Source organism: Podarcis bocagei (assembly GCF_964188305.1).
Source record: "Podarcis bocagei genome assembly, chromosome: 1".
NCBI classification, from domain to species: Eukaryota; Metazoa; Chordata; class Lepidosauria; order Squamata; family Lacertidae; genus Podarcis; species Podarcis bocagei.
In genome coordinates, this window is record NC_138125.1 from 106,963,762 (window position 1) to 106,983,241 (window position 19,480).

General features: G+C 40.9%; 1 protein-coding gene across 3 annotated transcripts in view; it reads right to left on the minus strand.

Annotated features, from left to right (window-relative positions):
- Positions 1-299: 299 nt before the first annotated feature.
- Positions 300-19,480, minus strand: part of CACNB4 (calcium voltage-gated channel auxiliary subunit beta 4) — a 129,565-nt gene continuing 110,384 nt past the window's right edge. For 2 of the 3 annotated variants that reach the window (XM_081187575.1, XM_081187576.1), the window contains 8 exons: positions 19,406-19,425; positions 19,230-19,310; positions 18,298-18,356; positions 8,102-8,211; positions 6,977-7,128; positions 5,612-5,707; positions 4,544-4,729; positions 300-1,199 (listed from right to left, as the gene is read on the minus strand). In XM_081187575.1, the coding sequence (XP_081043701.1) occupies positions 939-1,199; positions 4,544-4,729; positions 5,612-5,707; positions 6,977-7,128; positions 8,102-8,211; positions 18,298-18,356; positions 19,230-19,310; positions 19,406-19,425 (965 nt within the window). In that variant the 3' untranslated portion in view covers positions 300-938. Of the gene's footprint in view, positions 1,200-3,069; positions 3,136-4,543; positions 4,730-5,611; positions 5,708-6,976; positions 7,129-8,101; positions 8,212-18,297; positions 18,357-19,229; positions 19,311-19,405; positions 19,426-19,480 lie in introns of all 3 variants that reach the window. The other variant, XR_014006280.1, reaches the window with a different exon arrangement.

Here is a 19,480-nt window from a genome sequence, read left to right on the forward strand (position 1 = left end):
AAGGTGTGACTGGGATTAAAGGAGCATGTTTCCAGGACAGTGAATGTGTGCCCACATCCTCCACCACCACCACATTAAAAATGGTTAGGCTTCTTCACTCCTAGTTTATTTAAAGTTCCTGAAATAGTTCTATATTGTCATTAGCAAAATGCAAAAAAACTATCGACATCATACAGTTTGCTGCAATGCATATGCTGGGAGGAGAGAGAGAAAAAACTCATCCCATACAGATCACTTTAAACTGGAAAGTAGTCTAACTGCTGCACTCGTTTAGTAGTCTAACTGCTGCACACTGCTCATCGTTTTTGGCACTATTGACTGCTTACATTTGGTTAATCTGAAATAAATACATTAAAATTGTTTTATTTTTATCCGTATTTATCTATCTATATAAATTCACCTTCTGATAAACAAGTTCTATAGCTTTTATTTATTTTGCTTATAATGGTTTCATTATTGTTCATTATTTTATTTTATTTTATTTTTAAACTGACTGCAACATGCTCAGGTTGACTTTCCAGTCAATTTCGCCCAAATTCCAACAGGAATTGGTTTATAAATTGGTTCCAACTGGAACTGGTCATTTGGAATTTCCAGTGCAGGAAATCATTTTATATGCGCTTCAACAGGTAATCCTAAATTACAAATTGATGTGTCTAATAGTGTCTAATGAAGAGAAAAGGTACTGATTCTAAAATTAAATCTCTACACTGGAAATAAAACACATCTAAAGTGACTGGGCAAACTATCTTCTTCCTAAACATATGAAGGGCATGATCTGTATGTTTCACCCCTTTTTATATAGCATTAAACGGCGGCAGCCTGTAAGCATAGTAAAAACCATGCCGCAACTGCCGAATCGAGTTGATTCGTTTGGCCTAGCTATGTTATGGCAAGTTGGCAACGGACAAGTACCATTTCCCCCCAGGTTCTTGTATTCAAAGCCTATGTCGGGAATCATGGCTGTATCCTCCAGGAGACCCTCTGTTTCTGTGAGGTTTGTAGGAGTCCTGGTATGAGTCGGAGTACTCTTCTTCCACAAGCGGGTAATGATCTCGGCTGTGTTGGGAACTGGAAGACAAGCGGTTCCTGCTCTTCCGAGCTCTTTCGTTGTGGTAGTTTTCATCAGAGGTCATTAGGCTCCGTCGTTCAATTGGAGAGTTCTCAGTAGAATGATTGCTATGCCTCATTCGTTGGCTCTATAAATAGTAAAGAATTCAAGGGTTTTTTAAAACAAACAACAACAAAGGGGTGGGGGGGAGTTGGGAGAAACAATTTCATTTTGCTCCTTCTGAATTAGTTGCATTCTTGTTCTGAGAGGGCCTTCAGAATCCATATGCTCCCATCATTCATTTAAGAGACATTTGGCTGCTATTTTGTATACTTGGGAATACAGTCTGGTTTCAAAGCTGATGTGAGAAAACAGTGGAGCGTGATGTCTTCTATACGACATTATTTTAAAACATTTGGCAGGGAGAAGGGATTCTCAACAGGAGGCTCAGGATTCAGGTTCAGGATACATTGCCTGATGAGGAATTTTAAGACTTGTATTTTTAGTCTGTGATCTTTTGGAAATTCAAAATAAGACCTCCTCCAAAATGTAGCTCTTAAAAAGCATATTGAGTTATACTTCCATTGCGGGCAATTCTAAAGTCGCCTACTTTTCTCCCATTGATTTACAATGTTTTATTTGTAACCCTTTCTTGTTCAGCATATACTAATAGAGCTTACCCTTCCTTCAATTGCAATTCTCATCCTATTCTTCATAGGCTTTATCAATATTTATTATTATTATTATTATTATTATTATTATTATTATTATTATTATTATTATTTATGAACTACTTTACCCAATGAAATTTAAGACCATCGGATATCTGGAATGTTTCACTGGTGCTGCTTTCCCTCTGTTTAACTCTCCACACTGGATTGAAGTGGGTAAAATAGCTAAGCTGTTATTTTTGTAGTCAATTCAATGGTCAGTAGCAGCTTGCAGGCATACTGTAGGCATTTTTTTTTCAAGGTAGTCAGAGTACTTTCTTTGCAGAGATCATTAGCTTCCTTGGAAAACTATATAATGAGTTCCCAAGGTCCTATGGCAGGAAGCCACACTAGTCATACTGGCTTGAAACTGGTTTAAATACGTAGAACACCCACACAATCTTATTGTGGTCTGCCTAGAATTGAACCTCAGCCTCATGCAATCATACCCACTGTAGCAACTTCCTCTGTTAATTACTCAGAAGACCTTGAAATGCGGCTCCTGAAGTGTCCCAGCCCATTGTTAGCATGGATGAAGTTGACTCAGCATTTAAACAAAGTGGGCCCTTATCTAGACTCCCTTACACCTAGCAGAATCCTATTTAGACTGTGTCACCAGTCACTGCAACATATCTCAGATCAAGACATACTAGCTTATATATATATATATATATATATATATATATATATATATATATATGCCTAAATGGTATGTGCCTAAATAATTTGCTTTGTCCACATCCTTTTGGATTTGCATAGCGTCAAAGTTCAAGAAAGGGGGCTTACCAACACAAAGACACTGGAAAATGAAACGTTTTCACATAAAAAAAACAAGCATGTGTGCACGAAACTCAAATTGTTGCTTACACAGTCAACCAGTCACTAAGCAGAAACAACACCATGTGACAAAGCTGGCCTTACAAAATCAAACATAAATTTGAAATTTAGATACTTCAGCATACATGCATGGGGGGGGGGGCGGGACGACAGCACTTCAATAGTGATACGAGTGTATTTTATGTTGTGAACCGCCTTTGATCTTCAGATGAAGGGCGACATACAAATTTTAAAAATAGTAATAATAATAAGGAAAAAAGTGATTGTTGATCTAATTTTCAGGAATGTTGCTAACTTGCTAAGCTCTTCAGCTGACATACAGTGGAAAGTGTACACATATCAAAAGCCACACAAATGTGCCAAGCTCTTTAGTGAAATTGATCTCTGTGCACATCTTGGTCTTGCATTTACAAACATACAGAACTCGTACTGAAAAGACATATTTTTCTCCAAATTTAGTAAAGCACGTACTTCTCATTAAGGACTATTTACATGCCACGTTTGAAGTTTCAAAGGCCAGCCGTTTTTGAGCTATCCCTGTGGAAAAAAATGGTCAGAATCTTTTTATAATGGGAATAATATTTTATCCATCATTTAAAAAAAAATCAAACAGATGAATGAATTTTGCTAAGGTGTTGCCTCTGGGGAGAAACGAGGCAAATGTGAGAGAATTTCCGTCTTATAACTTTTGTGAACTGGTCAACATATGAAAAATAAATGAAAACTATTCAGCAAGCTTTACTATAGCAGCAGTTAGTGGCTTATATTTATATAACTCACTTATCTTCTAAGAACGTTCTGTGCAGATTTTTCATGCTAAAAATGCAAAGGTAATTATGTTCATTGCTCTTGATGTCTGCACAGTAGCATTAGCATCATAGATATTCTGTTGCATTCAAACAAAACTACCCAATGTGAAGTCTACTTAATTAACTGAATTTTCTTCTTATTCTCTTGACTAAGGCCAAATACATTACTCATTGACTGTAGCATGGTGACGACTTGTCTTCGGGAATGAGCCATCTCAGACTGATCAGCTAGCTAAACAGAACTTCCGTATCACTTGAACGCACGACACTACTAGGACTGAACTGCAAGGAATGCATTTATGGATCAGCCCCAATTGGTTCTGTTTTGCTAATGTTTGCCAGTGAAGCATTTGCTACTGAAAACACACAATGAGAACATCCCCAAGCCCTGGGTGGAGGACTTGAATTTGAATGTGGAGAGGTGTGCACACATTTGAGTCCCCACCCTTTCCAATATGAGATAATACTGTGCACAAAGTAATGGAAATACCCTCATTTGTAGGTATGGGGCAGTGGGGCAGCTGTTGTGCATACATTTATTTTATTTTATTTGCATTTACACAGGGGCCAATGTGTATGTGTGTGATAGATGATAGATAGATAGATAGATAGATAGATAGATAGATAGATAGATGATAGATAGATAGATAGATAGATAGATGATAGATAAATTCCATTCCACCCTTGGTGCAGATATGTGGAATTGTTACATGCCACATGTCTGTTTACATTCCAGCACAGATTACTATAGTCCCATGAGTGGAACATCCGCTCTGTATTGCTTTTGTTTCCTCTCTCTCCAAGAGAAACAACAAGGGGAGAGGCCATGTTTTTCTTTGTCCTGATTTATGTATAATAAATGCGTAGTTTAGTATAGTATCCACGCCTCAAGCCTGATCTGTTCTGTGTTTACTCTGTTGAGTAATGTGTGCTCTTGCATGCACAGCAGCATGTGTCGTGGAAGCAGGTTGGAGGAGGATGACTGACAGATCTCTGCAGCGGCAAGGCTGAGAAGGGAGACACTCCGGCTGGGGCCAAGCCAGTTGGCTTTCCATCCCACGGTTCGATACGGACGAACCACTTTATACATCATCATGAAGCTGATCTGCACTGCTGGCAAAAGCATGGATTCATACCTGTAATCCAGAGATTGCAGTAGGGTAAGGGGATAGTGCAGTGGAGCCTAGGTTTCTTCCAAGCAAAGGTGTCATGGGTGTGCTACTTGTGGTGTGTGTGGCACGCCAGTAGGCCTCAAGATATTCTGCCAAGTGTTCACAAGCATCTTCAAGCTGATTTTCATCCAGAATGACATCAAACATTTCCTGTTCAGAAGAAAGCATGGCATCAAACTTTTCAGCTCTGAACAGCTAGACAATGGAGGGTGATAGCCAACATAGTGGGCCCATTGATTTCAATAGGTCCAACTCTAGAGTATATGACTTAGTTGAATATCACCCAGAAGTCTTTGCAAACACTGTCAACTTTGACAGTTTTCATTTGTTCCTCTCGCCCGTTTCGGTCTCCTCCACCACTAAAAAGCATCTCCCACCTTTTCATAGCCTCAGAGTCCATCACAAACCAGAGTGGGAAAAGACTGTCTGGACACAAGTTTGTAAGTGAAAATTATTCATTTGTAAGAAAACGGGGGTGGGGGAGATGCCGTTATTCAATTCAAATGTTTTGATTGCAAATGGATTGTTGCTAAACTGCACAACATAATGAGCAAGTGTATGGCACACAATTAATGCTTGCTTTTGACCTTAATTTATTTCAGCAGCAGGCATGGGTTTTCCCTTCCCTTCAGCTCAACAAGCACAAATCACTGGAAAATGATTCGGTGACAGAAATGCAATACACTGGACCTCGTAATGTAAACCTGAGAGGTCTTTTATTCTAGTGGTGCCAATTTCTCCAGGACTGGGTGGAAAAGAAGTGGGTTGTCACTGTAACCCTAGATGCCTTAGCACATCACTAAGCATGATGAACAATGGGAGGAGGTGGAAAGATGAGTGCTTCTCTTCGTGAGACTTGTGACCTCCCTTCTAACACATTCAGGATCACCTGCTATTTATAGCCCGTTCCGTAAGGATGGGTACCGTTGTTAAAACAATGTTACATCAATACAACAGCTTTTGCTAATGTGTGAATTGATGCGTCATGAAAAATGTGCACCAAGTGAAAATCTTTCCCGGTCCTTTACTTACTGGAGGACATTGTGCAAGTTTATCTGCTGCAACCAACTGGACATTCAGGTGTTTGCTTTGTGACTTTCCTCTTGATTTGATCAGTCGCTGCAGGACCTGAAAGAAGAGAAAACAAGCATCAGACTACTTTCAGACTGCATAGCAAGGAGGTAAATTTTGGAGGCATATCAGCTTCCACTTGTTAAACTACGGGTTTGTGATGTCACTGTGTGAGTGGCTACTGTATATATCGTGGTACGGACAGCTGAGGTTGTGTACCTGTCAGCCATTATCTATAGGGAATCTGTGGTCCTCCAGGTGCTGCTGTTCGACTCCAGTTCCCATCAGTCCCAGCCCGCATGGCCACTGGTCAGGGATGATGGGAGTTGCAGTCCAACAACATCTGGAGGGTGTTTTTGCTAGCAAACGAAAAGATACATTCTAATGTTAGTGGGGAACATGTCAAGTACATAGGGATAAAGTAATGCTTCCTCGTGGCAACAATTCCTTATAGGTTTAAAATGATTGTAAGTTACTTAACTATTTTGGATCAGCCCAATTGCATGGATACCCACCATGCTAGCAAACCCTAAGGACGGGCTACATTGGTAAGCAGCTTACAAACATAATTCCAGTGTAGAGTCAGAAGTATTTTTCATTAGCCTCCTGGTTGGGTACTATAATGTTTGAATGGGCCACAGCTCTTGTCCTAGAAAAGGCAAAATTAAGACAGAAAAAAAAGTGGAGTAAAGATATATGGACCTGAAAAAAAGGAACTGAAATGGCTGTCCCAACCATCATTAGCAGCAAAAATTCTGTTTCTCTGGCCTGATTAGGAGCTCACGTCTCCACAGTTATCTGGGAAGCCCACTTCACATAGTGACCGTCAAGGCTCTGCCAAGCACAAGCAGAATGCAAGGTAAACAGAGGCGTTTTTGTGGGAGCGGAAGGGAGGTGAACATCCTATGATACTCAGTTGCCGCACACGATCAGCAAGTTTCTGGCGACACACAAAAGTTTAGGTCAAGATTCAACAAAGTTTTTGCATATGCAGAAACACAGAAATGGGACTTCACTCCTTCCCCCTAACCCCTGAAACACCCTAAATCCACTTTGGAGAGGTGGGGGAACCCCCTGAATATATAGCGTGTGCAGGAGGCATGCAGGGAGAAAGGTGTGCAAACATCCTGTTGTGCAAGTGGACTTCATTCCCTGAACGCACACCCTACTTAGTGCTACATTAACTTCCTCAATGTATGTTTTAAAGGACAATAGCATAAAAAGGAGGAGCGTTCTTTTGGGAAGAATATGAAGTGTATTCAAGACGACATATTTTAAAGACAAATCTATAAATTTGTACACACACACACACAAAATGTATGTTACCTTTGGAGATGACACTTTAACATGGACAATAATCGGCGCTAAGGACGTTTTAATAAGTTGTGCTGGGTGGTTGATTGTATCTGCATCTAGAACAACCAGCTGCAAGGATCGTGCCAACTCGAAAATACGCTCGATCTCACTCTGTACTTCCGCTGCAAAATGAAAAATGGAGATACCATCATTGACGCGTTCGAAAAACAGGTTGAAATAACTGAATTTGCCATTTCAAAACCTACGGTCCCTTGTCATTTTTATTTATTTATTTTAAATTTGTTTTTACTGAATATTTTATTGTGTTACAAAACAAACAAACAAGGAAAAGCAGCTAGAAATGTAACTAGACCCTGGAAAAGCCCATCGGGAGCGAACATAGACCACTGGTACCGAAATATATGGGAAACCGCCCTACTAGAAAAGTTAACCAACAAACTTAAACTGGCATGGGGCCAAGCAAAGGAGGATGCCTTCACCCCCGTGTGGATCCCCTTTATCATATACACAGCCCAACAAGACAATGATCTATCCCCCACAGCAGCATACAAATCAATAGGGCTTATCTGACCCCACAATCCCTCCCTGTCTCACACATACAATCAAACCACACTGCAACCAACCAAGCTCTGGACCCTCCAATCTCTCGCAATGCCAATTTTATTTATCAGTTCTAGTGCCGGTGTGCTTGAAGTTAGGAATACCTTTGACACGTTCTTCATAAAATTTCCATATATTTTATTATTATTTATTTTATTCATTATTCATCCAAAGATCACAAGGTGGTTTACAATATAAAGGTTCATAAACTTTATACCGTTGTGAACAAACGCACAATAACATTTCACCTTTCTCAAGCTGATGCTAAGCATACACTTACATAGCAAACATGAAACTTTGCTCGCTAGTTCTTGAGAGGTGACAATATGGTCTTAACCCCCTATACAGAGCTTTAGAAAACCTTTTTTAAAAAAGCAGTAGCCAGGCTGTGGCAGAGGCAAGCAAGTTTTGTGCATTCTCCCTCTGAAGGGCAAGAAAGTCAGTAGGACAACAACTGGACACCCGTAAAAACAAACAAACAAAAACCTCCATACACAAGTGTCACTATGTACGGTACTTCTACTAAGGTCTTACCTAAACTGGACCTGGTGTTTGACCGCTCAATTATTGCCCTCTTGCTTGGATTATTTAGAACAGACCTCTTAGCAAGAGAAATGTCAGCTGTCACTCTAGTTATTGATATCCTACAAAGAAAAACAGAGTATAAAATAACTTCGGTCAAGGTTTCAGAATAAAAATTGTGGTGCATTGCCGTTTACATTGTAAACTTTACGTTATGTACCAGAAAAACCAGGCATGCCAGCTGCTGCTTATCCACAAATTAAAGTGTTGGTGAGGCAGACAAGTCAAAATTCTAAAAGATGACTTCTATTACAGTAGATCTTTATGTACGGAAGACCACGCAAAACAACAACAACAATTTATTATTTATACCCCGCCCACAAAAACAAAACAAAACAAACAAACAAACAAACCCCAAGACTTAATAACAACACAGACAGACAAGATTTACAGAACACCAAAAAACATTATTGTTCACTCATTTCTATTCCACAATGCTTCTATTTTACCCTAAATACATCACTTGGATGCATATTCTATTAAAATAGTTGGAATTAAGCTACATCTTGAATGTCTAGACTTGGAGATGCCGGTCCGTAAATATCTCCGTTCCATCAGTTTAAACTGTGAGGATGCAATCAGATCAGCAGTTTTGAGTGTGATGTGTTATGGCTGTTCAGTCAAAGGCTTGTGATGCAGCCTCTGACCTGGCATTGTTGAACAATTCTTGGTGCCTCCTCCCCATCATGCAAAAGCATGTACCTCTCTAAGGAACTACAAGCCTTCCCTATGATTGGTATGGGCAGTAACTGCGTCTAGTATCTTCTGATCATTTTCCTCCCTCACCCCTTTCCTCCTTTAAAAAATCCCATTTGCCATTGTCACTGTGTGTCAGATTAAACCTTTTTCATAAAAAAGAAAAGAAAAATGTATCACTGCTGCATCCCTACCCTTTTCTGACAAATCAAGTTTATGCTTCTTGTGTTGACTGAGCCACTAAATTTGTATTTTCTCCCCTACAGATGGGAACACGTGATAAGGGATTTGTCACCATGTTCCAAGATGCAGATATTATTATTATTTGATTATTATTTACCTTCACCATTCTTCAAACAAATGAATATTCAGATAAAGATATGAGGTGGTATTCAACTAAGTTTTACTCAAAGAAGACCCACTGAAATTAATTAGAATGACTATGTTAGATCCATTAATTTCAATGGGCAAAACTAAAGTTGAATCCCACCCACACAGCTTGAGGGCCCTCAGTATGAAAGAAATGCTACTCTGTAGAGTAGAAAGGAGAAATCAGACCCTCTTAGGATGATCTTTCATTTCTTCTTTTGTGCCAAACAGATATAGCTGATACTTGTTGGTAATGATGCTCCTCAGTATCTTCCACGTATGATACAAAAATATGCTCCACAAAGGATTTATTCATAGCAACCCTTGACTTGCCATTGACAGTTGCCATGGTTTCCTATAGGAAAACAATGACGTCCAGTTACCATAGTCATATGCTGTACTGAAAGACATCTGACAGCAGCAGTGACAGAACACCTGCTCTGTGTTCCACACTTAATATAAATGCCTGTTTCCAAAGCCATGCAACAAGCTGCAGAGATATAAGATTATTTCAGAACTTCGGGAGAGGGGAGTGCGAGGGTGCCAACGAGAGCCAACACCTCAACCGTGAGAGAATTCAAAGAGATGACGCATTTAGCTGCAGAAATGTTTCATCTGACAAGTGCCTACATAACAATGATCACCTCTGAAGGGCGGGTTCGTGCCACCTTGGCTATGCAAAGAGAAAAACTGGAAAACTTGTATGCAAGAGTATTCCATATTTATGTGTGTGTGTGTGTGTGTATGCATGTGCGCAAGAATATTCTGCTATACAGTGGAACCTTGGTTCTTGAACTTAATCTGTTACGGAAGTCCATTCGACTCCTGAAACTGTTCAAAAACCAAGGCAAGACTTCCGATTGGCTGTAGGAGCTTCCTGCACTCAAGCAGAAGCCGCGTCGGACGTCCGGCTTCCAAAATATGTTAAAAAACCATAACACTGACTTCTGGGTTTGTGGCGTTCTGGAGCTGATTTGTTCGACAACTAAGCCATTCAAGAACCAATGTATGACTGTACTTATACTTTTCTGATCTATGGCAGAGCAAGGAGGAGCAACAGATTCTCTGGTCATAAGCTTTTCTCCATAGTCCCTCAACTCCTGGTGACACAAACACATTTGGGAGTCAGATTAGACTAAACTTCATCCCCATTCAGGGGCGGTTGCTCCCCTGTTCATCAGCATAGGAGCAAGGATGTGTCAAGTAGTCCATCACCTTTCATGCAAAGAGAACAGCCAACTGCATGCACAGAAGATTCTGCATGACCCAAAATCCTGCACTATCAGCATTCTAGGTTGAAAGGAACCTCCTTTATGCACAGTGCTCTGTCACTGCAGTCACTCATGCTCTTCACATGAAGACCAGTGGAGCTGGCCTAATTGACAGGTCCCTGCTCCTATGCTGGGAAATATGGGAGCCAGAACAACCACACACAACTTTAGTTGCATCTGACATTTTGGTCCAAAGAAGGTAACTCAAGGAGTCTGTTGCACCAACAAAGAGATCCATGTAGCTAACATGGGAAGGGTGAAATCAGTTGACCCCTTGAACAAGAAATGCATGATTTCTAAAAAACAACAACAACCAGAACAGGACCCACTAATGGTAAGAAGGAAGCTTGAGGATGTGTCACCAGCTTCAGGCTTACTTTAAGTCCATTCATAAACCACTGTCAGGGAACTGACATCGGAGCTAGAGGCGGAGGGAAGGCTCTCAAATGATGCTGGAGAAGGGCCCAGCAGGGAGAGAGGCAGCTCCGCAGATGGGGAAGCCAATCAGCGCAACACCAGGGATACAGAGGGGCTGATGGGGGAATCGGCGAGAGGGCTCCAGGACTCTTCACCGGACACCAGCGGGGAGAGCACGGGTCCTCCGCTACCCACGCCCACCCTGCGCAGAAGACTTCCGCGCAGAGAGAGTAGGAGGAGAATGGGTGTCAAACAACTTTTATGTTGGAAAAGATTTAAGAAACGCCCACTGACGGATTCTGCTAGCGACTGAGGCAGCCATGAAGTGAAGGGCTGCCCAGACTGAAAGGTTTAGCAAGGCAACAAAGCCTGGAGAGGCGGCAACTTACGCAAGAGCAACCCATACACATTACAACCACCCATCGGTAAAAGGGCAGCACTCAGTTTAAAACAGATACAATAAAACCACAAGACCAAAGACAAAAATGACTGCCCCTAAAGAACTTACAATGATGCATTTCTATTGTTAAAAGTCTAAAAGGAAGCTTTCAAGTTCAATTAAAGATCCGCAATAAAATAGCAAAGGAGTTAACAATAGGAATTTATGAATCAAAAGTAGTTTTGTGCCTGGAAACAAACTGGGATCCGATAAAGATCTGAAAATATAAGATTATTTATAAGTAGGGGTGGGCAAATCTGCCAACTTCAGTTTCTCAATTTTTGAGAAGTTCTGAATCACAGAATTGTGGAGTTGGAAGGGCCCCCATGGATATTCATACACATTTTGATCCACGTTTTCCCCAAAATATGCATTTTTGCAAGCAATTTTTTCTAATACAATACATTTTTGTATGTTCTTTTCATCAATATACATTTTGCATGTGTACTTTTTGAATTGTTTTTAATATTTGTTTTTAACGGGGTTTTTGGATAATTTTCTTGTTTTATTCTTTTCATAAAGTACTAGGGGGGTTGATTACAATCAAATGATATCTTGTGAAATAAATAAAAAAATCATTTTTATACGTTTTATTTGGTTGCAGAATTGCATCACAAAATTTAGATAATGGTGAATGTCAAGGAAATGCTGTGTTACAGTTCATGTACTGGTTCTGGAAGGTTTGGCAAATGGACTGAATGAATTTCTCCCCCATACCTACTTTTAAGACCAGTTAAGATCCAGACTCCCATGTTTTGAACCAGCTGAAGTTTCCAGGCACCTTTTTTCAGAGCAGCCTCACGTATAATGCACGACATTTATCAAGTCTACCTAGATGCTACCAGGGCGTGGGACAACTGTAACCAGATCACCTCATTCCTGTAAGGGGACACAACTGGTGTGTCAAGCAAAGTTGGTAAAAGCCAGTCTGGATTCAGCTTTGCTCAGACCTTAAACCTGATTGGGGTCTCCTCAGAGGGGGATCAGAGCAATTTTGCCAACTTTGGTTGCCACATCAGGGCACAACCCTCCAGTAGTCACACACTACCAGTGACCCTGAAGAGCTAATGGATTCAGAACTACCCCAGGATATAGCTACCCACAACAGCGGGGATTCGAACCACCAACCTTCTGATCAGCAAGTCCTAGGTTCTGTGGTTTAACCCACAGCGCCACCTGCGTCCCATAAATGCCCCTTATGGAACAGCAATTTAAAAAAACATGGATTCTCCACCTACAGCCAAAGTGTCCTTCAGCTACACAAGAGATTTGTGTTCCAAAAAGTGAGAAGTGGCAGGGTTCCAAAATTGTGCCAGGCTCAGAAAAAGGTTGGCAGGATCTCCATTTTATGAAGATAACCAGCACATCTTGTTTACATTTCTAGTCCAGCTTTCCTGTTCAAGCTGTTTCGTGAAGCCACAGACCACATCAATATTCCAGTTGTGTGTGTATACCTCCCCATACACACACAAAGGACACAGCACGGCCCTCACCAGTACCAATATTTGACCCAAAGGCTTGGAAATATCCCAAGGCCTAATGCTCTGCTATTGAAATAAATGATTTTCAATGATAATCCAGAAACAGCAGCATTGTTTTTCAAAGGGGGGGGGGAGTCTGAGCTTCCTGAAATGCAAGAATTCACAGTATGAAGCTACTACTGATGGTTATGAAGGGCTTTGATACTCGCACAGCTGGGCGCATGTTGTGCATGTGGTGTTAACATTTTGCATTAGGAAACATATTCAGAGTAAGAACTGTTGGACTCAGGTATTCCCTCAGAAACTCAGTTCAAAAACTTTCCAGCTTGTCATGGAATATATCATTCCTCCTTCATATGTTTAGGTACAGAATGACAGGGTAAAAATATGTGGATAAATTCTGTTTTGAAAAAAGTGTTTCATAAGGCCCTGTCAGATCTTGGCATGGTTTTAAGACCTAGTGGGTTGGCTGCTGGTCTAACTGCATCAGAGGAAGGTGTACAAACAAAACTAGCCTGACATACGTGAGAGAGGATTGTGGAACCACTGACGCTACTTTTTAGGGGTTTTCAGAACTTCATTCAAAGATAGGGAGCACAAGTTTAGCTAGTGTCCTCCTCACACACAATATATTAATTACCTCAGCTGGGAAGATGAGGAGAAAGATGAAAGGGGAAAGATGAAATCCCAAGGGTGAACAAAATAAATAAATTATCAGCCCAGTGCATTTCAAATTTGGGTCATAAAACACACTACAGAACACAGTGTTGTGCTTCTTAACTGGAAGAGTCCCACAAACATCCCAAAATGGTTCAGTGAAATTTGAAAATCTCTCACCTTAGGAACTTCATTTCCCCGCTCTTGTCTTGGCCAATAACCCGTCCCTCCAACAATGAGAGTGTCCATGAGTAACAACATAGTGTGATCTAGTCTCCTGCCACATCTTGTAGCCTTCAGTGCTGAATAGTCCAAAGATTGTGTTGTGTGACAAAGCAGGCAGGGTATATGACACAACTGATTTAGATGACTTATTGTGTGTGAGGGAGGGAGACAGCCTTGGAGGTCTAACAGGACATCATGACATGTTGCAGGGGGTTCCTCAACCAAAAGAGGGTTGAAAACCACTGGGGTCATTTCTAGTTCTGCCTGGATATGCCAGGGACTGAACCTGGGGCCTTCTGCCAACAAAGCTGATGCTCCACAACAGCGCTATTCTGATTGGATTATCCAGTGCTATTTTCTAGAAAATGAGGTGCCAGCTCTCACCATGAACGCCTCCCTTGTTCTCTTATAATGGGAATGGCGCCCACCTGCGAGTTCCAGTGAGTTTCAGCTTTAAAAAAAAAAGCCCTGGTTATCACTGGAAATGCTGTGCAAACCAAGTATTTTATTGACAGAAGACAGGTAAGGTTTCACTTGATTGAACAACAAAGTCTATGCTGGGATGGGAGGAGATAACATTTAACACGAATCCTACAATCCTCATTTCCCTCATATCACTGCTATTACACACTAGTGCTTACAGTGCTACCTCGGGTTACATACGCTTCAGGTTACATACGCTTCAGGTTACAGATTCCGCTAACCCAGAAATATTACCTCAGGTTAAGAACTTTGCTTCAGGATGAGAACAGAAATCGTGCTCCAGCGGCGTGGCAGCAGCAGGAGGCCCCATTAGCTAAAGTGGTGCTTCAGGTTAAGAACAGTTTCAGGTTAAGTACAGACCTCCAGAACCAATTAAGTACTTAACCTGAGGTAGCACTGTATAGGCCTTCACCTACATTATCTCATGGCGAACCTGTGGCCCTCCAGATGTTGCTGGACTGCAACTCCCATCATCCCTCACCATTGGCAAAGATGACTGGGGCTGATGGGAGTTACAGTGCAGCAACAACTGCACTGTTACACAGTGGAGTGGTCGTGTCCGGGGTTCTAGCTGCTTCTCCATTTTATTCCTCCTTCCTGTCTCCAGCCTTCCATTTTTCTTTCTCTCAGCCATCAGTCAGAATTCAAGGACCCCTAAGCTGTTCTTATGTTTACAACCCCCTCCTTTAATTGCTTTCTCTCCCCCTCCCTCCCTCTTCCTCCCGCTCTCTTTCTCTCTCTCTCTCTCTCTCTCTCTCTCTCTCTCTCTCTCTCTCACACACACACACACACACACACACACACACACACACTTATGCAAAGCTTGGGCATTTTCTGAGCCTGCTGGTATTTTCTCCTCATGCATTGGTGGTGCTTTTTTTGACTACATAAGGCTACATTCAGATAATCTTTGCTGTTAGTATATAGACAAAGATGTACCATTCTAAAATTGTTTCAGACCAAGCACATATCAATTAAAATGCATCTCAGCTTCAGTGGAAAATGGCTGTTTTCTGTTTGCTTGGATGGTTTTCTGTTCGGTGCTTTTGAAGCAAACAGAGGACACACTCTTTTCTGGGCACTGCCATCTCAAGCAGCAGTTTTATTTCTCACTACTGAGCAAATATTGGCTGCCCTCAGCACTTTGTTCTGTACACTGTTTAAATTTTCTCAACATCCGATAGGTAGTCATGTGCCAGGTTGCAATTAAAGTTATTTTGAGTTTCACAATCAGTTTTTTAAGTGTGTTAAACATTTAATAGGAAAGCTTTGGCTGAAATAAATCCAACAAAATGGCAGCTTAGAAATTACTTTATGAATGCTTTAGGTAGGTTGTTATTGTTTTTGCAGATAATGTTGTTCAATTCTTTTTGTAAGCTGCTTTGAGGCTTTATTACAATCAAGCAGTATATAAGCCTTGTGAAACAAACAAACAAGATGCCATTACCATTTAAAGGCCTCTAGTTTCCAAAGTCTGGTTTTTTAAAAATAGCTGACACAATAATTAATATTGCTAGCTCTTGTATTATATATAACAAAACAAATGAACACCGTTGCATCTATAGCTGTTGCTCCCATGAACACCGCTGCATCTATAGCTGTTGCTCCCAGTTTTGAATGCATTCAGGAACTTACACCAACAATGCTCTCCAATTTCCACTGGAATCATTGTACATGTGATGTATGATCAGCTGATCTTGGCTGCATCCTGATGCAGAAAATACTGAATGCTGAGGGACAATGGCATACATCTATGTTTACCAGAAAATTGCCCATGAGTACTGTTGCCACCAGAATTTTTAACTAGAGGGTTCTGTATGGTGAACTCATGGATTAACAGGGCATCACAGACATTTGAGACCCCAAATTCTGCCATCACTCAGGCTTTCCCACAGGCTTGCCCTGCCCTACATTATGCTCAGCACTAACCACACAGCTCTCCCTTGTTTGGTGGTAGCAGTAGCAACAAGAAACCACAGTGTTACGTCTGTTAGACCCCAGGTGTAGACCTTTAACACTGGTGCACAAATGCAGCAGCATCTAGGACCACCAGAAAGCACGGGGAATGCATTTCAAACCATGGTTACCGATGCCTTTATATAGTTCCTATGTTTCCTGCCACCTCCAGATGCTGGTTAGCAGGAACCATGTCAACCAGGAACCTTGACGCTGGCCTGGAAGCTGTTGTTATTTGCTGGCCACCACAGTTACCATGCAGGTATGTGTCTAGGGGTTAACAGGACCCCCACTTTGAGCCCCAGCTGCCACTGCTACTCCAAGATAACTGTAAAGGAAGGAGATCAAGCAGCAGGAGAGGGGCTCCAAGATGAGATACTGAGACTGGATTACCACTGAATCCTGATAAGGTCAGGGGCAAATACAATGGGCTCAAACTTTAGAATGGGTGCATCTTCCAAAATGATTTATTTTAATGTGTGTGCACCCGCGTTGCTCAAGTTCAAACCATTCAGAACTGCTCACCCATCATTACCTGGGAGATTAATAAGGCCTTGCCAAATAATGTTTTTACCACCAATATGTCACTCTGATGAGAAGAAAGTTGTAAAGTAAAGTAAAATAAAATCAACATCTATGATTGTGACTATTCCCTGCACATCTTTCTTCCAGATGTTTCCTGCTGTTTGCCAAGAAGTGTGCTTGTGAAATTACTATGGAGTCGACCAAGAATCATTCAGATAGCAAAAGCAGTGAGCAAATGAATCTTTTGGAGAAAGTAAAAGCTTGACTGAAGCAGCGAAAAGCAGGAAATGTGGCTGACAAGAGTGCACATTATGTAGAGCAGCCATTTATAGGCTAAAGTCCAGCCTAGCCATTAAGTATGTAGCAATTAGGCATGAAAAAACCTCCCTTTACAAAAATAGCGGCATCTGGAACTAGACACTCAGTTCCACTCACCTACATCACTGTATTGTAAATTTTGTGCAAGAATCACAACACTGATAGGTAAGCGTAATAAGCTGCAAAGAAGCCCACTTTTCTGTCAAAAAGTAGTTTATTTTCACCTATTTGGACCTTAGTTTGAAAGGTATTAGGTATATTTGTGGCCTCTTTCTTGCTCACTTTTTAGTGGAGTGGGTTGTATGCCTATATACAGGATGTGTTTTCCTTGTTTTGGGTTTTTTATACTTCATTTTTAATGTACGTATTACCTTGCAAGTTGCTTTGGGTCATTTTTCATGCAAAAGGCAACCAAAAATGAAATTTTTAAAAAATCTAGTTGGCCACTGTGAAAACAGGAGGTTGGACTTGACGGTCCTGTGGCTTGATCCAGCATGGCTCTTATGTTCTTACTCATCCATTATCGCTTCACGAGGGGGCAAAAGTCTCCCTCTTACCCTCATCTGCCTACAAATAAGAAATCTTAGTAATGTAATCTCTGTTTTGAACCCTTACCCTGGACAGATTGAAATACCATGAAACAATAGCAGAGAACAGCTGGCAGCTCCAAATTAGCAGCTCTTTGGGACAGGCCAGCTATTTTGGGGTCAACCATTATTCTCAGCAAGTATAATACTGTTTTACTGGCTTTTATGTTGCACCTTGTTTTTAATGATACTCCTTTTATGTTGCATTTTTGTATATTGATTTTTAAATGTTAAAAATAAATCAATCAAATTGAAATAAATCTAATTGAATTTTTTACACCACCTTTTTAAAAATATTGTGGTTCTGTTTTAAAAATATTGTGGGTCGTTAACATGTACAGAAAATTAATTTGCTGTAGAAAAAGTCACTTTTTAGATCCTTGATTATGCATTGCACGGCAACAATGATTTCTCTAAGTTGGGCACTGAATTTTTCTTGAGAAGAAAGACAACTACATTCCATCTATTTCAACTTTTAGCATTAATTCATCCAGGTTCAAGATTGATTCTGTTGTTAGATCTATGCAGTTATGCAGCCGAACGTAGTAATGCAACACAATTAATGCAAATAATTAAGAAGGCTGCGTTCCAAGGTTAAGTGAAAGAATATAAGCAAGAGCTAGGGGACTATGTTGACACATACAATGGAAGCAATCAAAATGGAAGTTCCAGATGGAATCATTCGTACAGAGCAGGAAACATGAAAGAGAACTTTATTCCTCACCTCCCATCAAACCTGTGCTTCAGGAAGTCAAACAGGGCTTTCTGCATCATGTCTGTCACCTTTCAGGGATGAGGAATATTGAGGAAGGATTGAGAACAGAGATAAAGAAGCCCGAGGTAAGAAAAGAGTTGGAAAGTAAAGACATTTGTGAACAGCCAATGCCCATTACATTGGTGTGAACATTTCAACTATGGGATACCCTCATTGGTCAGATCTCCTTCAACTGACAAATCCACTTTCTAGCTATACAGAAGGAATTAAATACATTGACTCTTCCCAACATTTGCAAATGAGATACCCCAAAGCGAGAGCTCTGCTTCCCTCATAAATAAAAAGGATATTCACAACACTCCCCAAACTATGTTGGCAATATGCAGAAATGAGAGGGTTTCTACCCTTTAACCCCACAGTGCAAGATTCAATCTGAACAGGTTTTAAACTGCCCTGGGAGGGAGCTCAAGATAAGAACATTAGTTTTATTTTAATTTTTAAAAACCATGTTCTCTAAGTTGTATTACTCTGCAGCTTAAAGCATGTGTTTCACTTTGCATATATTATTCTGTCCAAAGTAAAAGGTGGCATTTCTCCCCAAAAGAGCAGGCAGAGTGATCAGATCAGGGAATAAAGCTGTGGGAACTGGTGGTCCACTTCTGGCAATCCAGATGTGAGCAGTCGCCCCACTTTAGATTTTATAGATCTATGGTCCTACCAGGAATGTAGATGGAAATCCATAGGCCAGAGCAGTGCATTTTGGGTAATTAACCATGTGCAGGTGGTTAATTGCTTATAGGGAACTGAGCCTGGTTCTCATTCAAAAGCAGCAGCAGCAGCACCCACCCAGTACTTGAATGGTTCAGGGGGGGGAGCAGCAAAGAGGGTTGTGAAGGGCGGACCAAGCAAAGAGTTTAATAGTAACTAACGGGAATGTTTACCTCATAGCCTTTTAGCGAGGGGCCAACTAGCACAACAGGCCTCATGGATGGTACTACATCGTAGGGTGGGATGTGTTCCGTCTAAAACAAGAATGGCATGTCCAATAAATGTATTGTCTTGAATGGATATTGTATGCTATTTCTACAGGGCAAAAGGTGGGAGTTTGTATACTTACCACTTTCTGTTTCTGTTTTGCTGAAAGATCAATAAATAAATAAATATTACTTCGCTTAACCATGTAAAAAGTCAC